The 27,104-nt window shown below is 36.8% G+C and overlaps 1 protein-coding gene across 7 annotated transcripts in view; it reads right to left on the reverse strand.

Annotated features, from left to right (window-relative positions):
* Positions 1-27,104, reverse strand: part of GARNL3 (GTPase activating Rap/RanGAP domain like 3) — a 58,674-nt gene that overhangs the window by 11,972 nt on the left and 19,598 nt on the right. For 6 of the 7 annotated variants that reach the window (XM_026090259.1, XM_026090245.1, XM_026090236.1 and 3 more), the window contains 13 exons: positions 26,603-26,706; positions 25,253-25,361; positions 22,098-22,143; positions 17,532-17,638; positions 16,516-16,637; positions 15,595-15,699; positions 12,539-12,613; positions 11,620-11,731; positions 10,799-10,897; positions 3,830-3,946; positions 2,942-3,114; positions 2,485-2,643; positions 299-365 (listed from right to left, as the gene is read on the reverse strand). In XM_026090259.1, coding sequence (XP_025946044.1) covers positions 299-365; positions 2,485-2,643; positions 2,942-3,114; positions 3,830-3,946; positions 10,799-10,897; positions 11,620-11,731; positions 12,539-12,613; positions 15,595-15,699; positions 16,516-16,637; positions 17,532-17,638; positions 22,098-22,143; positions 25,253-25,361; positions 26,603-26,706 — 1,395 coding nt within the window. The remainder of the gene's footprint in view (positions 1-298; positions 366-2,484; positions 2,644-2,941; positions 3,115-3,829; positions 3,947-10,798; positions 10,898-11,619; positions 11,732-12,538; positions 12,614-15,594; positions 15,700-16,515; positions 16,638-17,531; positions 17,639-22,097; positions 22,144-25,252; positions 25,362-26,602; positions 26,707-27,104) is intronic. The other variant, XM_026090225.1, reaches the window with a different exon arrangement.

Consider the following 27,104-nt stretch of genomic DNA (forward strand, 5'->3'; position numbering starts at 1 on the left):
GGAATAGGACTTTTGTGAATAAAGTGGTAACTTCTATAAACATTTGGACACACATCTGTGTAACTGAAATTAAAACCGCACAACTAATATTTCTAAATTTAGCATAGCTTGCAATAAAATAATACTTCTATTTCTAGTCTCTGTAATATGCATTTAAACTGAAAAGAATATATGTTGAAAATCTTTTAACAAAACACTGAAATCTACTTTAAAATACATATCTAGACTCCATGACAAAAAGAGGAATTACATATACTGATTGAGACCTTAACATTTTCAGTCTTCCCTAAATACTTACAGTTGTAACATAACAGTAGCCCAGCTTCACCATCTTCATATACATCAATAGCTGCAACAAAATTAACCTGAAATGATAATGGGCAAGGGTAATGGATGGGCAGACAGGATACTGAGGTTATTACAACCAGCTTTTGACTAAAAAGCAATGCTATCAGTTGGTGCGTGTACACAACTACAGATAAAAAATGTCATTTTCCAAAGGCAGTCTCTTTTGCAATTTATTGTCAGGATGCTCTTAGGAGGGAAATCAACTTCTTTTGTATTCAATGCTGACTATACTTACATTATAAAATGATAAAAACTTACCTAACTTATTTGGCAATAAGAATGTTGGGAAATGTGGTGATTTCAGGACAGGTGTGAATCTACATGCTATGCCAAAAATATTAACTCTAATGTGAAAGCTTTTAAAAAAGCAAAGTCCAAAAAAGCTCCACATCATATCATGACTAGCAGAATGACCAGAAACATCATTATTGGATCAAAACCACTAACACTTAAAGAGATCAATATGGATGTACTTCAAGAATTACTGAGTAGGTTGAATTTAGAAGCTGAGAATTGACACCGGATAAACTACAATGTTTTTTACATAGCATAGGCTACGTAAATTCTCACAGTTTAACCCTGTATTTCTCTTTTACAGTTAAATTAAGAAACTCAGAACACCCATAGAGAGTAGGGTATCCTTTCAGAAAAGGAGATCTTCCTGATGAACATAATTAAAAAAAATACAAATTTCATAAGATGAAAATCTCTCTGCATATAAGGGTACATCAAATTTGGCACTACAGTCAGATAATGTAGTATGGATTTGAGCACACCAAACCATTAGATACATAAGATCAGATTAGTTAAGCACTTCCCAGATCACAGTATTTACTATTTCACCATGGAGACTGGAAACCATGATTCCATGAAGAGCAGCTCTTTGGCCTTCCTTTATACAATAAGCCTGCACGTTCATCTCTTGATTTAGGATGACTGTACAGGTCAAGAATCTGTTAAGCAGACCTGGAAGTTTACATATCTACACCAAATACATTTTGACCCATCCTCTGTAGCGACTGAAAGCTTGCTCTGCTTTGTGTCTTGTGGAAATAATTTGGCATTCCATATTAACATCACAGAAGCACTCGCACACCTCATATTAATTGTCTGCCTTATTTGTTTTCTCAAAGGAAATGAGGGTTACTGGAGAGGAGAAGAGGAGAGAGAGGGAGAGTTCTTCTCCACCCCTATTCTTTACTTGTAGTTCTTTGTGATCAGGATTAAGACAGATTTCCAGTGCTGTGGAGAAGCTTACACTACATCTCCCATGCTAGGAGTACCAAACACTTTCATCATCAAATCTGAATAAAAATATAGACAATTAAAAAAAAAAAAAAAACAAGTTACCAACAAGAACCATCAGATCTAAAGAGGAAAAGTCAGTTAAAAAAAAACTAACTGTGCAAAATGTTCCATTTTTTGTGTCTAAAGCTAGATGTCCATATCCATATTTAGAAGCAATTAAAGTTATCTGATTTTTTAGAGATGCTGAAAATCACTATCTTCCCAGCAGCAGGAAATACTGGCACTCTCTTCTGAAAATCGGGACATTTACTTAAATCCCCAGCCCTAAATTCTAGTTAGAAAGATGCAGTCACTGTAACAATAATACCAATGCAGTTTTTCTTTTTCACAATGTTATTTGTGGATTGGGCAGCAATTTCTTTAATAGATCTGAAAGCTACATATAAATATCTCAGCCTTAGAACATGCAAATATGCAAAGCTGAATGAGAGACCGGTGGCCAACAACAGAGTTCATTTTGCTGAAATTTCTTAAAAAATAAAATACTGAGACTATAAAGAAAAAGCAAAAAGTAAACTATTGACTAAGAAAGGAGAAAGAAGGCTTTGCATTTCTGCTGAGAGTGATATTTCAGAGTCTGAAATACAGGCTTTTTCCTAATGTGTCAAGCCTTATATTTGCATCTCTTGGGAGTGATTATTATCACGTATCCTAAAAGAAAGAAATACCTGGGTCCCCTAAAGCAGAGGTTACAGAAGTGAAAAGTAAGAGACATGAGGAACTTACTAAATGATACTTCCAGAAGGCCATCACGGGATGCACTAAATCTGCAAGAAACTATGCTCAGTGTGGTTCTGTGAGAAATTAGTTTCAGTGCTGAGAACTTACCTTGTTTGCTTCAACATGATGCAATCTATAGGACTCCCCAGTACTTTCATTAACTAAATCAAACTGATGTCGATATGCTACACAGATCATATTGTCACTGTCTCCAGTAGGTCCATCCACCAGTGTCATAACCACTGGAGGGTCAGAAAGGCATATTTCCTGTAATGTAAATAATCAAATTATCCTCTTTTTCAAGTTCTTACTAAGAGTACTGCAGGTACTCCATGAATTTAATGTGCTGTAAGCACAGAAACTTGATAGGTAACAAGCAGAAACTCGATTTTAAAAAATCTGGAAGGTTTCTTTGGAATATATATGATGCAACCTCATAATACAGCTTCTACCTTAAACCTATTCAGAGGTTCAGGAAGATATAAATGTATGTCCTTTGCCTTCCCCGCCACTAGCTGAGTGCTGCCCAGTCTGTAAAGGTAATTAGTGATTTGATTACACATACCCGGATGTACTGGAATTCCTCTACTGGAGACTCAGATGATGATAGCAGAGAGCTGCTGGTTAAACTGTTGCACGGATTATATTTCTTTGTGACAAGTAGTAGTTTGTTCCGAATAGCCACAACGATCCTCAGTTCACTGCCATGGTGAGTATTAATGGCATACAAATGGCAGCCTGAGGAAATAACGCTCTAGATTAACTACTTGGGTTAGGGCCTGCTTTTTTGTTTTGTATTTGTACAACAGTTAGTATAATGCAGCTCTGATGCATGACTAAGATACTTCAGCATTACAGAATTACAACCCCCCCAACATTATAACGTTATCTTCTAGAAAAAGACAAAAAGCTATGACTTTTTTGAAATCTCATTGTTTTCCCCTTACTCTCTAAGATTTGCAAGTAAAAGACTAAATACATGGATTTTTACTATTCTGCAGGTTCCAGCCTTCCAAAGAAGCTTGCTGCTGCAGATCAGAAAATGCTTACATCTACTAAAATAACCTGCAACACCCAAACTATTCTAAGCACTACTTTTTAACAGAAATTTGCCAGTGCTCCTCACCCTTACAGTGACCTTTACTTTAGTCTTGCATTCCTGTATAATTCTTCGTGTACCYCTCAATTCTGAAAGCAATATATCTATTTTTCTCTAGAGCTTTTCTTTAGCAGAAATTGCCAAGTAACTCGGTACTTTTTACAAAGTTCTCAAATGGCACGCTGGACTATATCCAAACTTATTTTCACATATAAGCTTAAAGTTTGAACTGACTGTCCGGAACAAAACTAAAGGTGAATAACTACCACAGCTTTAAGAGAACTAATAAAACCTCTGGCAACTACTGCCACAATACCTTAGTGGATGTTTTTATCAAAGAATAATAAAAATCACCTTTTGTTCTCTCCAGTTTATTTTCTCTGCAGTCATATTTGCTCCTTATCATCTGCTTTGTTTCAATATCTTTTTGGACAGCACTCAGTCTGAAGACAAGGAGACGAGAGTCCTTCCCTGAAGGATGCAGAGAGCCAGGAAACAGCAAGTTGGAAAAAAAAAAATGGTGGTGGTTTGAAATGATTATTTCCAAAGAGAAGCAGCACCTAACATGCAGGGCACAGACATAAGAGCTACGACAAAGCAAATTGCTTTCTGGGGATAAGCAACAACATCATAGCAAAGAAAGACTGCTTGTGAACTCTGTCTAGTCTTTGCAATTTCAAACCCTTCAGTTCAGTAGCAGTCTCCCATCAGGTGGTGCTGTAGCAGAGAACAATGTAAGAGCTTCACAGTACCATGAAACCTGCAACAGTTTGAAAACCTTCTGGATGCAGACTAGTTTTCTTTGTCAGTTCTTCAAAATTTAAGCAACTTAAATTTCCAAAGCATATTCCAACTGCAAAAATAACACAGTGTTCACTGCCATAGCTAAACCTTTTGTTTCCAACAAAGGTAGAGACGAGTGGAAAATACAACCCTAAGTTCAAAACAAATAAATAAATCATGCACTACTATTTTCAGTTGGACATGAGCAACTGTTAAGAATAATTTCTTACATAAGAAACTAAGTTTCTTAAAATGCATGTAAGACAAAGGTAGTATCTTTTAGTGGTAACTGGTATAGCATTACTGGACTAGCTGGGATAGCTGGAAAAATTAAACATGCTTTCTTAACATACAGTGTGGATCCCACTGGTGGATCCTACTGTAAATTCAAAAGCAAGATCAGAATGGATGCTGCCTTCCATTCCAATAGAACATCAATATGCATGAGGGCAAAATCTGGCCTTTGAATCACCTTCTTTTCCTGTAGCAAGTATAAAGAGTAAAAAGCATAAACCATTCCTTAGGTCCACGACAATCTGAAACATTGCTTAATCAGACTCAGAGAGAGACAAATTCTCAGTGGCAACACTGACTAAAGGAAAAAAACTATATGTAATTCCTCTCTTGTGTGCTTGTGGAGTTAATGAAAGAAGAATGAATGGCAAGCAGCATTCACCCTTTTGGAGGGAAGGCTGAAAAACATTAGCTAAATCAAATGTTCAGGGACAGTATTATTGCTCTCATCAATTCAGTATCTGCTTGGACTTACTCTGCTTTGTGGCGTTCAGTTAGTTATTCCAACATAACAATGTGATGATTTCAGAAACAGGCAAATTTCTCAAACAAGCAAAGATTCTAAATATAGATTGCTGCGGTGGGGACAAGTCTTAATAGTCAGACAAATAGCAAGGCATAGAAAGTGAATATATTAGCTGTTTAGAATGTCAAACAAGTTATCAAGAAGTAAACTAAGATGTAGATGTACAGTGTGTCAACTACTACATGCTTTAGATCCTGGTAACATTTCCAAAACCTTTTTATTCTTGATGAATAAGGCTGTCTATAAGGTATTTCCCACTGTACCTGAGAATCTCCTTACCATATTTGAAATTGTCCTTATCCATGGCACTTAACCAGCTAACGTCTTGTATGCTAGATGCAATGATTTTGGGTGCTGTCTGCTCAGGAAATCTTACAGCTTATTGCCAGCTTTCGGAAGGTGCAAATTTAAACCCTCATACCCAAAGCTGGATGGCTGTCTTAAGCTGTCTAGCAACTAACTGACCCTTATTGTCAATCTAAGGTCCCTAACAAATTTGTGGTATCTCGCTTTAAGAAAGGAATAAAGAGCAGCTACCAAATTCATGCAACATTTTAATTCTATGAAACCAGAAATGTAAACAAGGACATGCCTGCTCATCCATTCTTACAATGGACTAGACTACTGCACAATTCTTGGTGCTGCATGTGAGTGCTGTCAAACACCATCACACACCTAAAAAACTACGTATGACCTAGTACCCTAAAATCCTATTCCATTTCAACCACTTTTGATTTTAAGCTAAAGAAGTTATTGCCACAAGCTGAAGGAAGGTCATCCTTTCTGGTCTAGAATCAGCTGTAACTCTTATGACTACCATCACATGCAATGAGATCAGAGATGGCTTTTTTTTTTTTTTTTTTGCAACCTAATAGAAAGTGCAGCCATTCAGGACTGAGAAAAGTTTATTCTAAATTTATTACCATTTTCTCCTAGATTCTGCCTCAGACTAATCATTTGTTCATCCAGTGCTAACTGCTGTGTTCAGTCTTCCTAGCTGAGCAACTATTTCAGCTAGATAATTTGTGAGGATTCTTGGTTATGCAGACAATTCCGAAACACTACATTCCGTACCTATAGCAAACCTCAGGAACTTTCTCTGGGCAATTTAAGTGGCTATGTTATTTAAATTAAAAAAAAAAAAAAAAAAAAAAAGGTTGTGAGCCTTCAGACATAGTTGGGAGTATGCATTACCATCTAAATTCAACACTGTCATTTTTGGAGGGTTTTTTGTTCCATCTTCGAAGCTCTAGACTAGGATAAAAGACCCTCCTCCTTCCAATATAATAAAGTATCATGACTTTAAGTCTCTTCCATGAATTTCTAAGTAACTTCTTCTTTGATCCCCAGACACAGCAATAAGATAAATTTATGTTGACATAAGAGGCAACTATGAAAAACACCTAGATAGGAGGTAAGATACAAAAAGGAAGATGATGACCATGGGCAGACAATGACCAACTCAGTATCTAGTTGTCTGTTCTGAAGGTTGAAACAGTAATCAGAGCAGAGCAAGACGATCCCCGAGGGTTATGGCAAACTTCAGAGGACCCTTTATGCTTCTCTGAAACATGGCATTCTTATCTCTGGGAAGGTGCTATGTGTGTGCAACAGARAATGACAAGCATGATAAATTTTGCCTTTGGCAGGCATTTTTATTAAGGCAGAACAATGTCTTCTGCTTTCACTGAGGTTAGTTTTAATAAGCTTTTTTAAAAAGGAATTCGGGTAGAGATCCCCATAGGTCACGGGACTGCAACCCAATGGGTCGACAGTGAGCATGCCTCTCAGCAGACATAAATCTTCACCTTTACTTGCCACTTAAAAGAGCTCTGTCCCTTTGACTGGTATGTCCTCTAGGATCCTTCACACCTCTTTCAGGATACTAGCTGCTTTGCAGACCTCCTAAACAGCCCCGCTGCAGTGTTAGATATATCTGTGGCTGCCTATAAAGCTGCCAGACTATCATCTGAGCTTTTTTGCAGTTTTTCTTTACCTCCTATGGACTTGAYTCATACAAGTGAAGGAGCTCTTCCTCCTTCCCCCTTACCCCAACAGAAAAGTAAGCTGTAACAGAAAAGCTGTGTTTGGATGACAAAACAGATCCATTTCTGTGCTCCACTGGCCTTATATCTCATTACTGGATCAAATTTAATCAATATAAGTACAGGGATCATTGCTACCAAAGCAATTTGTGCTGCTATCATTGATACCAGGTGTATTGGTGACTTCTTCAACGTCTTCTTCTCCCGAAAGGCTGACCTGAAAGAGCTCTTGCTGATAGTGTTATCTTCAGCTCTGGTTTCACTGTTGATATTTCCTCTCCCTCAGAAATGTATGGTATGCTAGAAAGCAGTGGGAGTAGCACTTGTTTCTTAAAAGAGCTGCCTGAAGGTGATCTCGAGCCTGGCTGTTACAAATCATTGCTGCAGAAATGCTATACTCTATATGAGCAATTTCATATACCATCCTCAATTTTTCTGCTCGAGTCTTAAAATGTCACTGTTTCACATTGATGCACTTGAAGTACATCAGAGGATGCACTTGAAGTATGTGCTTAAAAAGTTAAGCTTATAACATATAACACTATATGCTAAAAATCCCATGAAACCTTTAACACTAGTTTACAAGCCCAGTATGGGTATACTTTTGCTTATCTAACTCATTATTTTTCCCATTTTTGCTGTATCAGCCAACTTCAGTCACCCTGGGAATAGGAAGAAGGTCTCCAAAAGGTCAGATGGCAAAAATGGTGATTGAAGCATATTCTGAAAAGAAAGGGCAAGTATGATTTTTATTCTGCCCCGTATTTTAATTTCAATATGGTACACAAATACAAAATAGGAGGCCAGAATATTAGCAAGTTTAAAAACTGTCTTTAAAAAAAAAAAAAAATTTTCAGGAAAGCATCCATATTAAGAGTTAAAAATCTTCGCCTTTTTTTTTAAAAAAGGATAAGACTTTATCAAACATTTGAAGCGTAATGAATTGATACCAGTAATTCCTTGCTCAAAAAGCCTCACTACATCTTTCTCTCATCAAGTTTGACTAAATAGTACAACAGTTTGACTATTAAATTTAGTGATCTGTTCTAGCAGCTTCACAAACCTTCAAAAACTTCAGATATAACTACCCTTTTCAGATCTTTAGAAATGTCTCCCTTCCTCCAGGTATGTTCAAAGGTCATTGCAAATGCCTTTCAGAGAGTTTCAGCTAGTTCTGCAAGCATCTCAGGGTGAATTTCATCAGGACCAGCCAATTTAAAAAACATTTTACTCACTTAAAAATTTCCAACTAACTGTCCCACTCAGCGTCCTTCTCCTTTCCTACTCCTTACCATCCCTCCCTCTGGCAGAGTAGTGAATCAACAATTTCTTTGTTCTCACTAAATGTTTTCTTGTTACTTTCTATGTCTACTGTCAAATGTATTTGATTTTGTATTATGGCATTTCTGATTTTGTTTCCATGTTTGTTTTCTTTTATGTTCATTCATATGTTGCTCTGCTTATATGTTTGCTTAATATTAAATATACATATCATTCAATATGAAATTCTCCTTTAGATTTTTTCTTCTATTCTGTGGAGGTTATTTTGCCTTGCTTCTGAAAAGCTCACACCAACAACATCACTAACAAGTTTTATTTACAAAGATTTCTTATTTATGCTTCTACTTTCTCACTTGCCATAAGATACATTTTCGCTGACAGACATACTATTAATATCAGAGTATCTAAGGATGAAAAATTTCATCCTGAAATACAAACATTTCAAAAAAATTAAAAATTGAAAACTTTGAAATGAAGCCTTAGCCCTACTGAACACAAACTGTGCAAATCCCAGTGATACCAAAGGAACCATGTTTTACCCTAAGTTTGGGTAAATGTAACTTCAGCTAATACTGAACAAACAAACATAGTGTAATTAAAAAAAAAAAATTATAATTACTTTCTTTGTGTTACACACAAAGATCTTGTACTTGCTTTATGTGTATGTTTGCTTTGTGAATTTCAAATCACAGAGTTTTGGGAAAAACATAAATACAAATAAAATACATTTGGTAGAACAGTTACAGCATAAGTAATTTCCTCCCACCCTTTTGCATAACTGAATGGACATATAATCCAGTTAAGGTGATTTCCAAGGGGTGCCGATTTCAAACAGCGGCTGAAGAAACTACTTCCCAATTTCTGCATCAGCTCTGGATCAGAAGTAAATTAAAAGAATTGTCACATTTTGCCTTTTTCCATGGCAGTTTTAAAGATGGGTAAAAATCCTTTTTGTTTCTTCCAAAAATCTTCCTGTTGCAAGTRGTAAGATTAAATTACTTTCTTGCAAAAGAATAGGAATTGCTGAGATAGCAGCAAGGTCGAACATGATTCAAGTTCATTAAGAATGCTATTTATTTTCTGCAGAAATTCTATGATGTTTGGGATATACATTCTGGATAAGAACAATTGAGGATGCGGCCAGATGGAAAAAATCTTCTCTTTTGAAAAATAGGCTCTAATGAAATGGTTCCTGATGTTAATTTGGATATTTTATTGATTCTGGTAACACTCCTTCTGTAAATGGTAAGCTTTTCAGCAATCCAGGCAAAAGTGGAAATTGACAAATGAAGTAGTCTACTCCTTTTGGAGAAGGAAGCAACAGAATTTGCAGACTAGAAAACCAACACTGCCTCTGTCAGGGTTTATGAGGATCATCCTCACATAGTCTTATGTAAAATTTCTGCAAAGAATGTGATGCACCAGAGATGACCTTCTATGCTAGAAACAGTAAAGCCTTAATTTAAGCTCACTAACAGAGGTATTCAGGAGCATCTGTTCTGACAAAAAGGCCTATCAGATGATGCTGAAGGGTTAGGAAGGATTAGGAAAAGGCTTTAGGATCCTACGTAATGAGCTTTTGCCTATGCGGGTTGCTGAACAGACTAGGATACGGATCCAGATGTATTGCAAGAGAAGGGAAATACTGGCTTGACCAGAGCTTAGCAGTCACCAGGAACCTGAAGAGGACACATACTCCCGCCTAAACACAAAACGGCAACATTTGTCTCTTACAGAACTTGGGATAGTTTTGTGCTCTGAGAGGTCTTCAAAGAGGACCCCAGGGATGGAATATGGCATTTTTTCCTGTGTATGTCACGATAAGTTTTTTTTTCCAGGAACAAAGATGCAACTACCACAGGAATTTTAAATAGAAATACACCACATGACCAGTGCCAGGTTCGCCTTAACAGGACCACGAATCTTTCTGACATGAGTGTCTAGGGATTTTTTCCCATCCTTTTAAGAAAAGATCAGCTGTATGTGACAGCTGCTGTAGGTACTCCCTTATTCTAAATGAAGCATCAAATACACTTGCCACTGACAGCCATGATTGCCTCATGAAACATGCAGGGCCTAAAACCCTGGGACTTGCACATAACCAAACAGTGTCTGAGCAGCCCAGAGGAAATGGGGAAAGGGAAAGAGGTAGAAGGATCTCTAAAGGAAAACAATAAAAACTCTAAAACCTATCAACAACAAAACAGTAATGGCTATGTGATGTGACAAAAGCTGACTGCATAAACCTAGTACTGCAGGAATTAAAACCTATAGTATTTTTTCACACTTCTTTAAGACACATAGCTGAACTATTCCCTTCTACCGTTGCGTCTGCTGAATAACAGTGAGCCAACAACATTCATATTAGAATCAAGGAACAGGGACTTCTCCTACCTTTGTCTGTTCTGGCAATCAAAAGATCCAGCGCTTCCAGCACATGCATCTGCTTTATTTGGAGAGTTTTATCAAATACTTGTACCAAAGGTTGACCATCTAAAAAAGAAACATACATTTTCTTTAAAATTCTGCAATTTGCTAGTCAGTGGTTTTGAACTATTTCATTCTTGTAATAAAAGCCTTATTCTTTTCTTACAAAAATGAGACAACCTGCATAAATTTGCTACGTATACTGTACTATCACAGCTGATATTTCCTCAAGGGAGAGTTTCATCATTGCCATGGATCAGATTATGCAGCTGAAGCGTAAAAGGGACCTTTCCTTTGGGAAGTCTGAGAATAATCACTGAGAACTAACTTCATCCCTCAGTCCTGACAGCCCTACGTGGCCCACAAAGGATAAGGAGTCAAACTAGGAAAAAATCATTGCTAGGGAAGTATCAGGCTTTCTTTGCCACATAAGCCTTTGGCTTCAACTAGTATCATCAGGGACTACGAAATCCAGACAGAACATGTAGATACTCCTTGAGTCTGCATTTGATTTCATAAGTCTTTTCAGATAGTCAAGAAAACGGTGTTGGAAATAACAAAGCATTCAGAAATATGCATTAGAATTGGTTCCCTGATATGGCTTGATTCTGGTGCAGAGAGAATTTTTGCAACTAGGTTACATAAACATAATAAATTCACTTGGATTGGTAACTATCTTTATAATTGAAGAGCTGCCAACACCTGAACAGAGTTTATGAACATACATTTTCAGGAATTTGGTCAGGTACGTAAATAATTGACATAAAAACACTGGATCATTTACTAACCATCTACTAACAAGATGCCAGCATCTGTAGAAACTAGCAAGGATTGGCCCCAAGAATCCGCACAGACAACCTCATGAGGAAAATTGCTGCAGAAAGACTGGGACTCCCAAGGCTATGAAGTAACATAAGGTATACATATTAAGTACACTAGGAAATAGAGATCATAAAGACACAAAATGTGATATACAGTGACAAGTAATAACATAGATATTTTTGGCAACATATATTACTCAACAGTATATTTTTTGAATTTGAGACATCAGAATTTAGTTTGTTTTCTTACAGAGGAAATATTCTCCCTATCAGCTGGCTTGGAAGACTAATCAGCTACATTTCTGGAGTACTGGAACCAAAACCCATGCAACTGATATTCAGCTCACTACTTACCTCCCAAGGTCCCCCCCACCAAATATTAAATATTAGCTCTGAAATTCTACAAGCGCTTCTGATGCTACTGTATATAAGATGCACATAGGAAAGTGTGGTAAGATGCACATAGGAAAGTGTGGTAAGATGCACATAGGAAAGTGTGGTTTTCTATCTTTCACTCCCTATGCCCTGGAAAAATCTGGCACTACATTGGAAATAAAAACATAACTGAATTTTGTTTTAAATTTGATGAGAAGTTAAAAGATGATTGCATATGGAAAAATATGGAATTTTCATTAACTATTCTCAGATATAAAAATATTTTTACTTTCTTTAAACTTGAAGTGCTTCTAGCTCCAGATTCATCCTTTATTCATTGGATATTGTCTGCAGAATCATTCTGACACTATGCATTACATCTTTGCTGCAATAGCACCTAATTACAAAAGTAAACAGTATATGGAACTGAGATGCAATGACATACTCAACGGCATTTAGAATGCCACAGTTTCTAGTAACTCTCCTTAGTCAGACAGATGGTTACACTCACCTCCTTTTTACAAAGACTTGTGGTTGCCAAGTTAGTTGGGGCATCCCCTTTCACAGTGGTTTTCAATTTCAAAGCCTAATACACAAAACAGATGCTTTACTTAAATTGAGTTTTTGTCAGTAATACCAAAACTATAAGGAAAGGACAATTTAGGACTACAAAGTAGTTCCAGCTTAGAATTACTATTAAGTTTTAAGTAATATTCTCAGACAAGAAGCAGTATTCCTTATATCTTGGACAAAGACCGCACTAGTCACTAGTGGGCTGCTAGATATCTGCTCAGCCAAAACATACTCCCCCCCCCCCGCCCAAAAAACAGAAGCTTAAAAACCTAAAAGAAATGTCAAACATAGTAACAGAAAAAAAATTAAACAAAACAAAACACTTCAAATGATACAAGCTAGTCACAATTCATTCTTTTTATTAGCTGGATATCGGGTCCTCATATCAGTTATACAAGCTGACCTTTCATTTGCAAGATCACACACTAAGTGAAACCATATATACATTGTTGTGGGATGCCAAAGACATACTGCCACAGTATCACAGATTCTTCAACTATGAATAACTAGAAGTGTGCTGATTCTGAAAGGGCTAAGAGTTCTAGAGAAATACTATATAAACAAAGTTTCAGTGAGATACAGAATAAGCCTATTTAAGGTATCCTATACACCTTCAATGCTAAAGATCTTTACAGGCAGACCAAAATCCATTGTTCCTATAAAGCAAGGACACATGAAATTGTCACAGCATCCTTTAATGCAAAGTTTAGAAACCACATACCCCAACTTCACTGCCCTAAAGTTTGCCCACCATCACGTATAGTCTCCATCAAATGGTGGTATTGAGCTGCATGCACTATTTGCACATTTGCATTAAGCATGGCTGTCAGTTTATAGAGATGTATGAAATACTTAATTGCATTAACATGTGAACTACACCAGTCACTAGTAGTCATCTTCTTGACAACGAATACATAGTTTAAATGCACTGCTGAGCCAGTCATCAGCGAGTTTTGTTTTCTGTCTGAAAAAACTGGCTATAACTAAGGGACAGACACATTCACAGAGGTAGGCAAGAATGATCACAAACTACTTGAAAGACATGCTACACTGTTCAAACATATAGTCTGTAAATTTGAGGAAAACTTTCAGCAAAGGGAAAGATTTAAATGTGAAGAGAAGCTCCAAGAAAAAAAAATAAGCGTAAACCCATGTGTTAACCCACATATTGGGTTTCCCTTTGAAGAAGACCATGCCTAAGATGGAAGTCTTGTTTAAGAACTGTTCTCAGTTACGTTTGCTACGTGAGTATCTTAATAGCTTTTAACTGGGGGATAACCAAGCTCATAGGTCTCTGTACTTTAGAGAACCATGGTTTTCTTTCATTTCTGTAAATTCTGTAATTAGCAAACCCAGGAAATTATTTATTTGTTATTTCTTTCTGAATATTAAAAACACATTTACTTTTATTTTGATGTCTGTCTAGAGTTGCAAGCTATTTCAAGGTGGTTGGGGGAGGTGTGGGCAAAATATGGAAGAAAAGACCTTGCAGTACTGCCAATGCAAGCTTTAACAGCCCTGAGATTCCTTTGCGCCAGCTTCCACAGACTGATCTTAAGCTGGTACTGCTACGTAATCTTTTGGAAGAGATGTTCTTCACTGTAAAATCATTATCCAGTATATTTCTGGCATGCAACAGTACAGTAGGGAGAGCACCTGAACTTCAAAGGTCTGTTGTTAGTAACAGGAAACAATATTGATCAAGTAACATATTCAAGAAAGAAATCAAAAGTCCTATGAAATAGCTTCCTTTTAAAGGCTTGTTGAAAAATTCATTCTTACTGAATAACTGTTACGGAATCCCCCAAAGATCGAGTCTGTTTTTGTAAAGTGGCTGTTTGGTGGTGTGCCAATTAAGAGGCAGTTATGAACTGCTGGTATTAATTCTACAAATACATTTGTATCAAATATGTTCTTCAGTTTAGAAGCATATAAAAATATACATTCAAAGACTGTGCATACTTTGAGCTGAAATGCACACTTTGGCTCAGCTGCTCATAGAATTACAGCCTTAATCTATCAGATCATTGCCACCAGAGAAGGAGGCCTTGCTTCTCCCTCTCTTGCTCTTAACCATCTGGCTCCATTCTCTGCCTTTTACTGGATCCGGAACTTGTCAGACTCTTCCATGATTTAACTCAGTTTACTAATTTGGATGAAAAATGGGGATGAGGCAGGGGAAGTGTTGCAGTTTTTTCTTTGTTTTTCTAGTTTAGTTTCCTGCTGGGTCAGTGAGTTAAATCAGCTAAGACTAGAGGTATTCTTAACATAAACAGCAGAACCACGTAACCAGTCCAGGATCAAGAAGAGACAAGGAGGAAGGGACAAGGGAACTGATGGGCATAGACATTATCTTTTTCAGCTGCAATAAACTGTTAGATCAGATCAGCCTGTTTTGTGAATCTGCGCTATCCACATCATCAGGAAGTTTTACTCCTCATTGGATCAAGATGTTAATAAGCCCACAGAAGATTGGAGGCAGTGTCTGATCTGTTCAAACACCTTCATCTTCAAAGATGTGGGGCAATCTCTGATTTAGCAGAACTGTCAAAACTTCTTCCTGACTAAGCTAGTGATAAGTACATTTTAAGAAATTCAATCTTAATGGAACCTACGCAAGAACTCCATGAAAGAGTACTTCTCTCCAAAGCACAGAGAAAGACAGAGCATTTTTCTGCCTGGAGACAGAAATCATCTGCTGTACAAAAAAGGGACAGACCATTTAGGTTTGATCCTAAAGGACAATTTTTCCAACTGTGCTTTCCATTTATGTATTTTATAAAAATATTTGCAACTGTGTTGTCTATCTCAGATGTTACAGATAAATACTTTTATTCATATTTTACTTTAACATAGGTTAATACTACAGAACTATTTCTGACCAGAGAGAATTGCATTAAGCCCTGACATAACTCTGTACGCTAATCAAGTTATAATAGGACGGGTGACACAGTCTTTCTAAACATAGACACATACTTCCTAAATTGAGCCTACCTGACCAAGACGGACAAATTCTGCTTGCCGAGCTTCCTCTTTTTTCCGTGTTGATTTTGGGGACTCTGGTAACACATCACTAAAGGACCTCCTATTGAGCATGTTCTAAAACAGGAAAAGTTTTTTTTTTTTTTTACTGAACCAAAAGTTTTCTTTTTTCTTTTTTTGGTTAATTTAATCTGATATCACTTAAATTTTCTGTCCTTTGGGGGTATTTTCCTGTCATGATGAACCTAACTGTATAGCTTTTCAGAGAACAGAAATCACAACTCCTTCAATCCTTTACTGCTTTACTTTTCAACGTGTCAGCATTTATCAATGTTACATTCTGTAAGATCATAATAAAGACTGCAGACATTAATATGTTTATTAAAAAAAAAGTTTAAGCAGCCCTATTTAACTAAGAAAAATTGACAGGGGGAAAAAATCATTAATTTTACAAGTGCTGAACTTCTCTTTTCTTGGTTAAGAATCACCTCAGGAGTAAGTCTATCATTCTAGAATGAAGTTATCTCATGGTTACCCAAGGGTAAAAATGATCCAAATTTACACATAACGTAACAAGTAAGCGCAGTTTTTAATGGTGAATAGACTAATACCTGTTCTGAATCTTCAGAGCCTAACTTTCCTATTCCCTTATCAAAGGTAAGATTATAAAAAGTGCAACATTGTTATGCTTCTCTGTAGAGAATTACATCTTCTCCTGTTATTAACTAAATGCATGAAGCGTTCTATCCTGAAAGGACTTTCTGACAACTTTCATATAATTATAAAATAAATTAGATGCCAATTAATATTTAGCCTAGTGTATGCAATTCAGTGCTCATCAGGATGGTTGTCTTTTTAAGCAACCGAACATTCAATGTACTAATGAGAGCAGGAGCAGGTATATGAGGGGTACAGAGATCATTTATGACTTACATTTACCTTGTGTAGATCAGGCATCAAGTCCTGGTATAAAGAGCGAATCAGCATGTCTAGAGTGCGTTGACGTTTCTGAGCAAACGTTGGGGTTTCCAAGGTGGCTTTTTCCCCGTTTATTACTAAAATAAGGTAAGAAAAGAAGATAATTACTTAAAAAGACTTTGCTACCTTTCACTGACTCTAAGTTGCCTCTGTATAAAAATACTTGTTTCTTCATGAGTAATTTGGATTTGTTTCCCTTTTCACCCACATTTGAGTAAATAACAATCTCTGAAGCTTAAAAGGGTAAAAAAGAAAAATAATAGAATTCTACAAGTCATCCCAATAACCTCCTAACTGATACAAAAATTAAAGGCATAGACTTCTACTCAATTTAAGTACTAAACTAATTTAAATATTTTTTAGTAATGTATGTGAAATGAGTTATCAGACAAGCTCCTGTCGGGTAGATGTTTAATTGTAATTATCACAATCAGGTCCCAAAAACCTCTTTCTGGCTGATTTAGAAGGGTAAGTAAAGATCAGTGAAATCTAGAACTGAATCACTGCAGAACTAAAAAAAAATCTTAATGGTGCTAAAACTTACTATTGCCCACACAGCATGCATTCAGAAAAGCTTATCCTTCCAGGTTTTCCGAGCTGTTAACCTAACACCTTTTATTACTAAATATATCTAACAGCATTATAAATTCTTCCAAATCTCCAAGGCCCTTAAGAAAACGCAAAGCTAAATATGGCTACACATTCTGAAAATGTAAAGGTCAGTTTGGATCTAGCAGTCTGAGAAGCACAGCTGCATAGAAATTCATTTTTTTGTCAACCTGAGTGGAACAGTTTGATAGAACTGACATCCCATCTACTCTTAAGAATTTGGGGGAAAAAAAAATCTGCACAAAACTGTGGCATACACAGGAAAACGTGTTTACAATTTACCACACCCTAAGCATTTTGATTTTCAATTTATTAGAGCACTTATTAAAAAAGTGTTTCTAGCAGAAGAAAAATTGACTTACATTTCACTAACACAAAATCCCTGAATTCCTGGTGATTTGTAAACACAGGCGGGGATGGAAGGGGAGGCCCAAAGAGAGGAACACTTTCTTCTGAAAATATTTTCAGCCTATTGAAAGAACAGCTCTTTATTTGTATTGAAAGTCACATTCAAAACCCACCATTTTAACAGACACTATTCAAAACAGAAGCAAAAACTAGAAACTGTTATCAGGGCATGTGTTAGGTAAGAACTTCCATGGGTCTAATAACAAAAAAACAAAACAAAACAAAAAAAAAAAACCCACTCATAAATGGGCACAGAACTATTCGCTCAGACCAAAGTTCTGCATCCTTTACGTGAATTAACACTGGGATACTAACAGTTACAACAGAACTTTGTAAATCTACTCACAGAACAATGCTCTTACTGGTATTGACAAAATCCAGTCGTTTTCAAACAAAGTAAGCTGTAAAAGAACAGTTAGTTACCCACAAAATGTGTTCTCCTTGTAGATTTCCACCTTTCCTATGCCTTCACCACATGCATGAAAGATTTGATTCTTTCTAAATAATGATAGCTACTACAGCTGAACCTGTATCTTGGGAATAGCTAATTCACTTTTGCTGAGGAAGCAGGAGTCAGAATGGCTTACATGACAGTTGAACCTGTTGAGTTTTTTTGAACCATAAAGAATCAAGCACAGCAAGAATGAATCACCAAATCTGCGCATACAACATGCTCAGCAAACCATAGCTTTTTTAAGGAAAGCAATCATTCTTTGATTTTTCAAGTAACAGTCTGCATAATTTTCTTCACTATAAGCTAGCACTCAGACAAAGATCATCCAAGCAGCATATGGAGCTGATACAGGACACAGTAAGGTGAGTGGTAACATTATATATTCAACCCCACTTCACTGTTATACAAACTAGTCAGAATTTGCTTGTTCAAAAAGCAGCAGAGGTTGCCTGGTCTTGGGTCAAATGGATTCTAATATATTCAAACGGTCTTTTTTCATGAAAGCTGCATATACAATCTGAAATGCTGTATTACATTTCAATTGCTGCAGGAATATTGATCATCCTAGTACCTGTTTCACAGATTCAAGACACAACCTCAGAGATGCCCTATATCCACCTTATTCAATCCAGGTAAAAAGCAATCATTTATCCCTACCCAAGGTGTGAAATGTTCCTTGGCTAGTGCAGAATGAATTGGAAGGGGAAAACATAACCAAACCAAACAATAAATTTCTTTATTAATATAAAATTAAAGTCATTCTAAGCAGAAATTCAGGGTCAGACCTCACAGTGGCATGGCCTGTGAAACAAGGAAAACCTGTCTCAAAAGCCTAGACTCCTATTTCTCTTGTCTGAGATTTTGGCCACTTGGAAGATTGTCCTCATGGAAAAGTGACAGAAGGAACAGCAGGCCCACTGGCCTGAGGTGATGGGGCAGAGAAATGTAATTAAGCCAAGCTGAAGTACACTGAGACCAAATGTGGAGACTGCATATCTGGAAAGAAAAAAAAACAAAAACAAAAGATCAATCCTGTAGTGAAGCATATCATACTAGGCAAAAATACTGTGGTATGCACTATGGGATAACGTGTTAAGACCGGCTGAATGAAGCAAGTAAGGAATAAGCCTGACTGATCTAGTAAAACCAGTCAGTTACTTAGAGTGAGAAAGGCAACTTTATCCTGTTTATTGCTACTCTCTTTTCCAAATAAAAAGCAACTTTAAAAACGTCGAACTTGGCTAGCTTATCTAGTGACTATTAGCTTACAATTAGAACAATAGCTCTAACCTCTTAAAGCCTAAATAGGGATGGACGCCCACGTTTCTATCCCAGAGCAAGACGACAAGAAGAAAAGAAGCAACAAAGCTTGCTCCGCACACTGGAATTATGAGCATGCTCTGTGCCTCTCACAAACTTGGGATGCTAGTTTATGAAAAGCAAACAGGTGGACAATCAATTGAAAAACAATGCCACGAGGTACTCTCAAAATCTTAAGGCAAAATATAACTACCTCCTTTCTAAACCGCACTACCAACATTTCCCAAAACAAGCCTTAGATATAAATATGAAGGAAAAAAACCCTAACAAATAACAACTGAAGTATCATGCAGTGTAACAGTCACAGTTCTGGATTCTCCCCTTGAGCTAGATTTAACGGGATACTGAACAAATAATAATATGTATTTCTCTCATGTTACTGAATCAAGATTTAATTTTCTGCTTAGCTATATTAAAAAGAAAGTTATTTCTAGTGAAAAATTCTTGTGAGATGTACTTATTCATATATATCCCCTCTGTGGATATGAATACATCTCAAGCACTCAGGCTTGTAGACTTTCAGCTTCCAGACCTATTTGGCATATACATGCTTTGTCTCTTATACTCTGCATCAAGAATAAGAAGGATGGTGTGAGCCTTCTCTTCCAGCATGTCCCAAAATAGAGACTCCCTAATATTAAGGGACTCAAGAAAAGAGGGTAAGACAGATGAAATCACATGTATATATGAGCAATCTCTCTTGAAGAAATCCAATTAATAATAATCCACTTTCTTCTCCTCTCCACATTCTTGTGCATTTCCACATTTACACTGTAGATGATCTCAAGTAACATGTAAGTAGTTGAAATTGCAGTTCAGCTGCACAAGAAGCACCAGACTTTTACTGATAATGATCAAGTTTGGGAGCTAGGCAAGAAGGTTTAGTTGGTCCTGTAACTCTGAGATAATCAACATACTGTTAACTGTACTGCAGCAAGAAGAACAGATGACCATGAAGATAGCTCAACCTGTGAAGTATAAAAAACCTCCAAAGCAACCCAAAATTTACATATGCTGGAATGGTTGGAACCAAGTGATCAGATCTGAGCAGCAACTTCTGAAACCATGGAGCATGGCTGGTACCACTCGTCTGTATTGTGCTTTGAAGGAGAGGCTGAAAGAATACCTTCAACACTTGTACTATAATACTTAGTTGTCAGAATGACACAGGATGCCCAAAAAAGCACTAGTGCCAGGTGATCAGTGCAAGGGATATTGCTGGTCTCTTTTGCAATCTGCCTGAGTCCTCAAAGTCATGGAATCAACAAGGAAGGAAGAAATAAAACCAGACTACCTAAGGGCCCTGTATTCCCAGAAGCCATTTCCAAGACTACACTGTGCACAGTTCCTTTCTTTTCACTGCAAACTAGAAGTTCGCCTCAAAGGAGCAGACCAAACATGGCCAATATTCAGCTTGGTCCTGCAAACATGGGGTATAATGATTTGCAAACAGTTTAAAATTTTGCTAAATAACATCTTTAGCTGTGCAGGCTCACACAGTCACTAGGAATACGCATCCAGAGCCTAACAGACTGTCTTCCCCTTCCATCTTCCCAAGTGTTTATTTCTGATTTGGTGTAGTACAGAGATACACAGATGTTCCAGTTTAAGGCACAATTTTCATTTCATGCTTCAAAATTTCCTGTCTAGCGCTGTGTAAAACAAATATTTTGGTTTCTTAATGCAAATTCCTTAGCCAGAGAATTTAGCATCTGAGCTGGCAGTGATTTCAAACCTGCCCAATCCTGTCCTTAGAGGTCTACCTGAACGTGAAAGCAATCCTCCCATTTCTCTTTGGCCTAGTTGAAGCAGTAAATGATTTAGCATACTTCCAATAGAAGAGGGATTACTCCAGGCATTAGTGGTACTTTGTAAAGCAGAAATAACAGTAGCAAGTCTATGCCCTGTACTGAGAACCGTAGCACTCGTTCTTAGCCATAAGGTGGCTTTTTTATTTCTCTTTACTACTTATTTGGGTCAAGCCCAAGCTGAAACCCTTCCATGTGCTCGGGCAATGCCACCCTGCTGCCATTCTGCTTTTTTCACACTGACAGGTATCTCTGACATCTCACCATTAATCTCAAGCAAACAGGTGGGACGAACTATGTGGCAAAAGCCACATTGTGCATTAAAGCCTAGGCACTAGGTGGCAGAAGTGCTTGCTGTTCAGATTCTGGTGAGGCCAAACAGACTCAGACTTGGGCAGCACATGCCTCCCACAGCTAACTGAGAAAGAGATGAAGAACACATTATTTACCAGCAAAGCTTCACTAGGTTTTAGGTACACAATGTCCAACTGTACATCTGCTACTCAAGGTCAGTAAAAATGAACTTGTTTGCTTAACTACAACTGAATACAAACATGTTAGGAACTAGGCCTTGGTTATCACAACATCATATCTGATTAACTTCATCATATATGCACTTCACTATGTCTTGTTGACATCAGCAGGTCAGAACCCTGCACACATATCTTCCATCATTTTGTTACATTTTACCTAAAAAGTAGTTTTGTTTTGCCAACTTAACTTGAATCTATTCCAGAATGTCATTATTCTGATGGGTAGAAACATATAATTAATAGTCAGTTTACAGCCATCTGCATCCAGGTCTATATTACCCTTCAGTTTTAAAACTTCTTTTTGCTTCCTGGCATACAAACAGGTGGATAATACAAAATGTTTACCCATTAACTCTACCCCATTAGAAATTTAATGTGAAGAAATTTGTTGTGATCAGCACCTACCTGTAACTATCATTCTGCTTATTATATCTCACCAAGGCAAAAATATCTGCCACGCTAGTTAAGGAAATTAATCCAGTACTACTGAAGCTCACTTGTATTTTAATAAATTATTTTTTCTGTAACAAAAGCAGATTCAATAATGGTCAAATATATGAATTAATGTAAAGACATAAAATATTCTAGACTATGCATATTTTGCTAGTGTGAAGGAGGTCTCATACAAAAGTTTGTGTTCGAACAATAATTTAAAAAACTGAGCTATTACCACAAACACAAATTTCTAGCCATTATAGGAATCATAAGGTATGCCATGTAGTTTTGTATTTGTGATTAAAAATTCTCTCCATTGATTTTAATTTAAAAATATATTCATTCTGAATGTTGCTTATGCTGAAACTTCCATTGAAGAAAAGACTCCCACAAAATAATTCAGCTAACAGAATCACAAGAAAATAGAGAAAAGAAGTAATGTGAAGTGGGAATGCACAAAGATCTATTACCAGTCTTGATTCATAACTTAGGTCAAACCTAGGCAAAAAACAGAGAAATCCTTATGCCTTGTGAGATATTTTTATGGAATCGGTTAGAGATTTCTTGCTTTGGCAGATTTCCTTAACGCTGTATCTAAGCTTTTCAGTCCTTATAAACAGTGTTCAATAAAACGTAAGTCTGAATAGCTTAATGGGCTGTAGTTTGTTCCAGATAGAATGAAGAGATCTTTGCCAGTAGTTGTGACCACCAACACTGGAGACTGCACAATAAAAAAGATTTATGACGGGATTCAATTGTTTCAGCATAAGCATCCAGTGCTATTTAAGATGTCTGAGAGTATACTGCCTCGTCTCCAGCCGCCATTCCAAAAAGGGCACATATCTCCTGTAGGCCCTGTGTCATATCTGCCAGACCTGTACAGACATTTCAGATATGCTGGGACATCTAAAATGAAACAAGATGCCTTTATTTGGCATCTCAGTCCTACCCACAGACGACACACGGCAAACCATCTAAGCCTGCTAAGCATAGGATCATGTAACCTTATCCATGTTACAGCAGCTATCATTCCTACGTGGAGCAGCACTTTGCGATATCTGCAAGTTTAATTTTTCCTACTGTAGAAATAATAAAAAAGGGGTGCTAGAGTATGCAAGAAAGTGAGTAGGAAGTGCTGCTAACACTATATTTGACACTGACCACTGCTGACCCTCAGGACTTCTTGGGGACACTTTTTTCCCTGGCTACAGTTAACTGAAAACATCAGGAAGATGATATAACTCCACAGACCAGCTGTGGATTACTTACAGTGACCTAAATGATTACAAGTTCTTATGGATTTAGAGAACATATGCCCCAACTCACTATGAAAGCAAGAACTTGATTCAGATAAAGGAGAGCAATTCCCTGAAATTGCAGATACTAGGTACATTTCTGAATAAGGCTCCTACTCAATGGGACAGTCATGTCCCTGAGGGAAAGTAAAGTCCCCTCAAACAGGCCTGACCTTTCAGAAGGGTATCCAGGACCAGAACAACACCTCACCATTGGAGTGTTCTGCTGAGTGTTTTCAATGCATCAGCTCCTTCACTCTGCATTAACTTCAAAAGGTTTCTTAAATGACAAAAAAGCTGCCAACAAATCGCTGTGTCACGGATTCAGAGTGTAAGGCCAGGGCTCCAGACACTTTCTCGCTATGCATATACGACAGTCATGTGAGCCTTCACACTAGCTCAGAAGCACTTCCAAGTTACATAATGATGTTAGAACACCAACGTGGAGCTCCTTAATCTCTTTACACACACACCCCCCTCAAACTCACAATAACAAAAAAACAAGTAAAGCTGTGGAGAACTACCTCCTTTGTGCAGAGGCACCACGTTAACAGGCAAGTATCTCTTTCTCTTTTGAAAAGGTCTTCTTCTAGGTTTGGTCAGCATCTTTGTTAACAGGATAAGGGAAGATAGTTGTGGCTTAACTTACCACTTCAGTGTGCAATAAGCCTAGCACTTAGCCCACATCCATCACTAAAGAACGAGAGGCAGGTGGACAACAGGGGATGTCGGTATCGCCCAAGACGAATTGGTGTCAGACACCCCATGCCCAGTGAGGCTTTTGAACCTTGAAATGTTTGTTAAAATTCAAAAGAGTGCAACATATAAACTGCATCATAACTAGTCCTCCCAACAGCAATGTGAGAAGAATTATTCCCTTTTTACTAATGCTGATAACTCAGGTAAAGAGTATCAGAGATACTCAGTTAACACTTCTTAGTAACAATATTTATGTTGCTGTAATATCTAAAGATTTTTATGTGGAATTTTTTTTTTTGTTCTAGAAGCTTTTTCCATCCATTAAGAGCTTAAATCTAAAAGGTAAGACAACCCATGGATGAAGCTAGCGTGAAAGTTCTAACAATAGTAAGAAGTCAGCATGAGAATCAGGTTAGAAGTCGTAAGCTTTGTGATCATTTTTAAAATCCTAGTAACAGAACATGGATAGAATTCAGCTTTTTCTTCTTTAGTTACATATCTCATTCCATCTAGACTAAGAGATCCCAGATTGTGATCTACGGACCACTGGTGTGATCCCGTGATAAGTGGTCCCAAGTGACTGGCTGCTGGTTTTTGGATCCATATTGTCTTCACAATGTTTTCAACAGAAAGTTTGAGAAAGATAGGCTGTGATAAATTTTTAGGATAGATGGTGGTTTATTGTCCAAAAGATTTGAGAACCACTGAACTGAAACACATAAATATCTAAACAGCTTCTAGACATTAAAAGGCAACATTCGGGAGTTAATGCAAAATTAATACACATCATTAACTTAAATATTTTCTGAATTTATATTTTATGGAATGTATGAAATTTAAGTTGTAAAAGGATTCAAACAAGTGTTTGTAATAAAAATAAGATTTAAAATCATATTCCTGTTTTAACTTTCTAGTCTTGTGAGTGGTTCAAAGTAAAAAAAAAATTTAAATAGCAAACTAAGATTCCTAATCAAGCAGCCAAACATAAAGAATGCAATAATGCAATTGTCTTCAGAAAATACTTTTCCCTTCCATAAATAGCATATCAGAAGGAGTTAGGGGAGGATTAAAAGTAATATTATCCTTAAAAAAAAAAAAAGTACCCACAAGAAAATATAAGGAAAAAGATACGTGTAAAATGAGAGCGAATCATGGATGGCTTGAATGCTGGAGAAGACTCTTCTCCTTCCTGAAACACGATAGTGACAATGTCATTTCCGATATGTCTCTTCCTTTCTACCTGAAAAAAAGGACAAACACAATGACTTGAATGAGATCAATGCCTTGACAATTCTGTGAGAGAACAATGAAATACAACATTCCTAAACTGCATACACAGCTGGTAAGGGAAATAAAAATCTTAAGAGAAAGTATGGTCAATATGATTGAAGCCAATAAAAAATTATTATTTAGCTATAACCAAGTAAATACACCAATGGCATGGCACTAAACATGGGTGTTGTACGTTGCACATATAAGGCAGCTGTTCAAACAGCAGCTATTGCATATTTTAAAGTTGGCAAAACACTGATATTCATGAGTTGGGCATGGAACACCTAACATTCCAAAAAAGCAAATCCACCGCTTGAAATAAAAGGGGAAAAACCCTGATGTTGTGTCACTATTTAAAAAGAATAAACTTCCTGATTGGCCTCCAGTTTCTGCTGTGATCTTGCCATCAGTCAAAGGCAAAAGCATGAAAAAACTGACATGGAAATTAAAAGATGACACTAAAATTATTTATATCATCTAATTACATTATTCTAATACATAACTATTGCTTAAAAAAGAAAACAACGAAACAAGTAATTTGCAAACAATTTCAGAGAGATCACTGTTGATGTCTAATGTACAGGTAAATGCATATGCTTACATATACATTGTATAAATGTATATATTATTTTCTTATAATACATAGAAAGGTTCAAGCAACAGACAAGAGCATCTTTGCACAAGTACCCAAGTACTCACCTACTTCTTTATCTCTGAGAGGGTAACAGCAGTGCTTCACAGGGAATACACAAAGCTTGGCACAGTTATTTACATGCTCACAAGGGAAATTTCCTTCAAGCTACATTAACAACTGATTAGGAGTTCTATGTTATGTATGTGAGTATTCTGACTATTCATATTTAACTCTAATTTCCAACCTTCCTAAAATCTTTGAGGCCATGATATTTGCAGCAGAATTCTACAAGTCATTAAAATAATAAAATACTTGAATGTAAATATTGATTGATTTAAAACTGATCTTCACAAGTGTCTTTTCTACCATAATAGAGAAGATGAGATGCAGTATCTTCACAACAAACATTAGAAAATTCTCAGCATTAGGTATAATTTTGAGGGGAAAAAATAGCAAAAGTCTCGAGTCTTATATTTCTAAAATATTAACAAGCAAAAATAGCCCCTACTTTACTTAAAAGAGTTTTGGAGTTTTTGATTTACTAAATAATAATAAAAATAATAAAAACCATGTACCTGCTGCTTGTTCTCTCTAGAATACGGTAGCATGGTTGAAACATGGAACATAATTTCATGCCCTTGATAAACTGTATAGATGGAAAAGGATCCTGTTGTATCATCTGCAAAGGAAGACAACATTCAAAGCAGGAATATGCCTTTTAGATTTTCTAAGGATTAGAAGATATTTCAGGGCCTACCACCATACCTTCTTTAGTCATCCCTTTTTCTGACTCACCATTTCTGGCTAAACACATTTTAGAATATGTCCACGTTGCACGTTTTCCCTGCGCCTGAACCCATGTTTGCAACCTAATCTGCATATTCACACAGTTAAAAACCTATGACATCCTTTACCTAACCACCTGCAATCATGCGTGGTTCTTCAAGTCATGATGCCCTAACATCATGAGGCAAGTAACATGTCAGGTTCTTGAAGAGCGTAATTCTGTAAAGTGATACTGTTATTTGATTCCACTCTACAGAGTCCAGCCTGTCTCTGATCTACTCCATTACAATA

This window comes from Apteryx rowi, unplaced genomic scaffold, assembly GCF_003343035.1.
Source record: "Apteryx rowi isolate R43461 unplaced genomic scaffold, aptRow1 scaffold_120, whole genome shotgun sequence".
Lineage (NCBI taxonomy): Eukaryota > Metazoa > Chordata > Aves > Apterygiformes > Apterygidae > Apteryx > Apteryx rowi.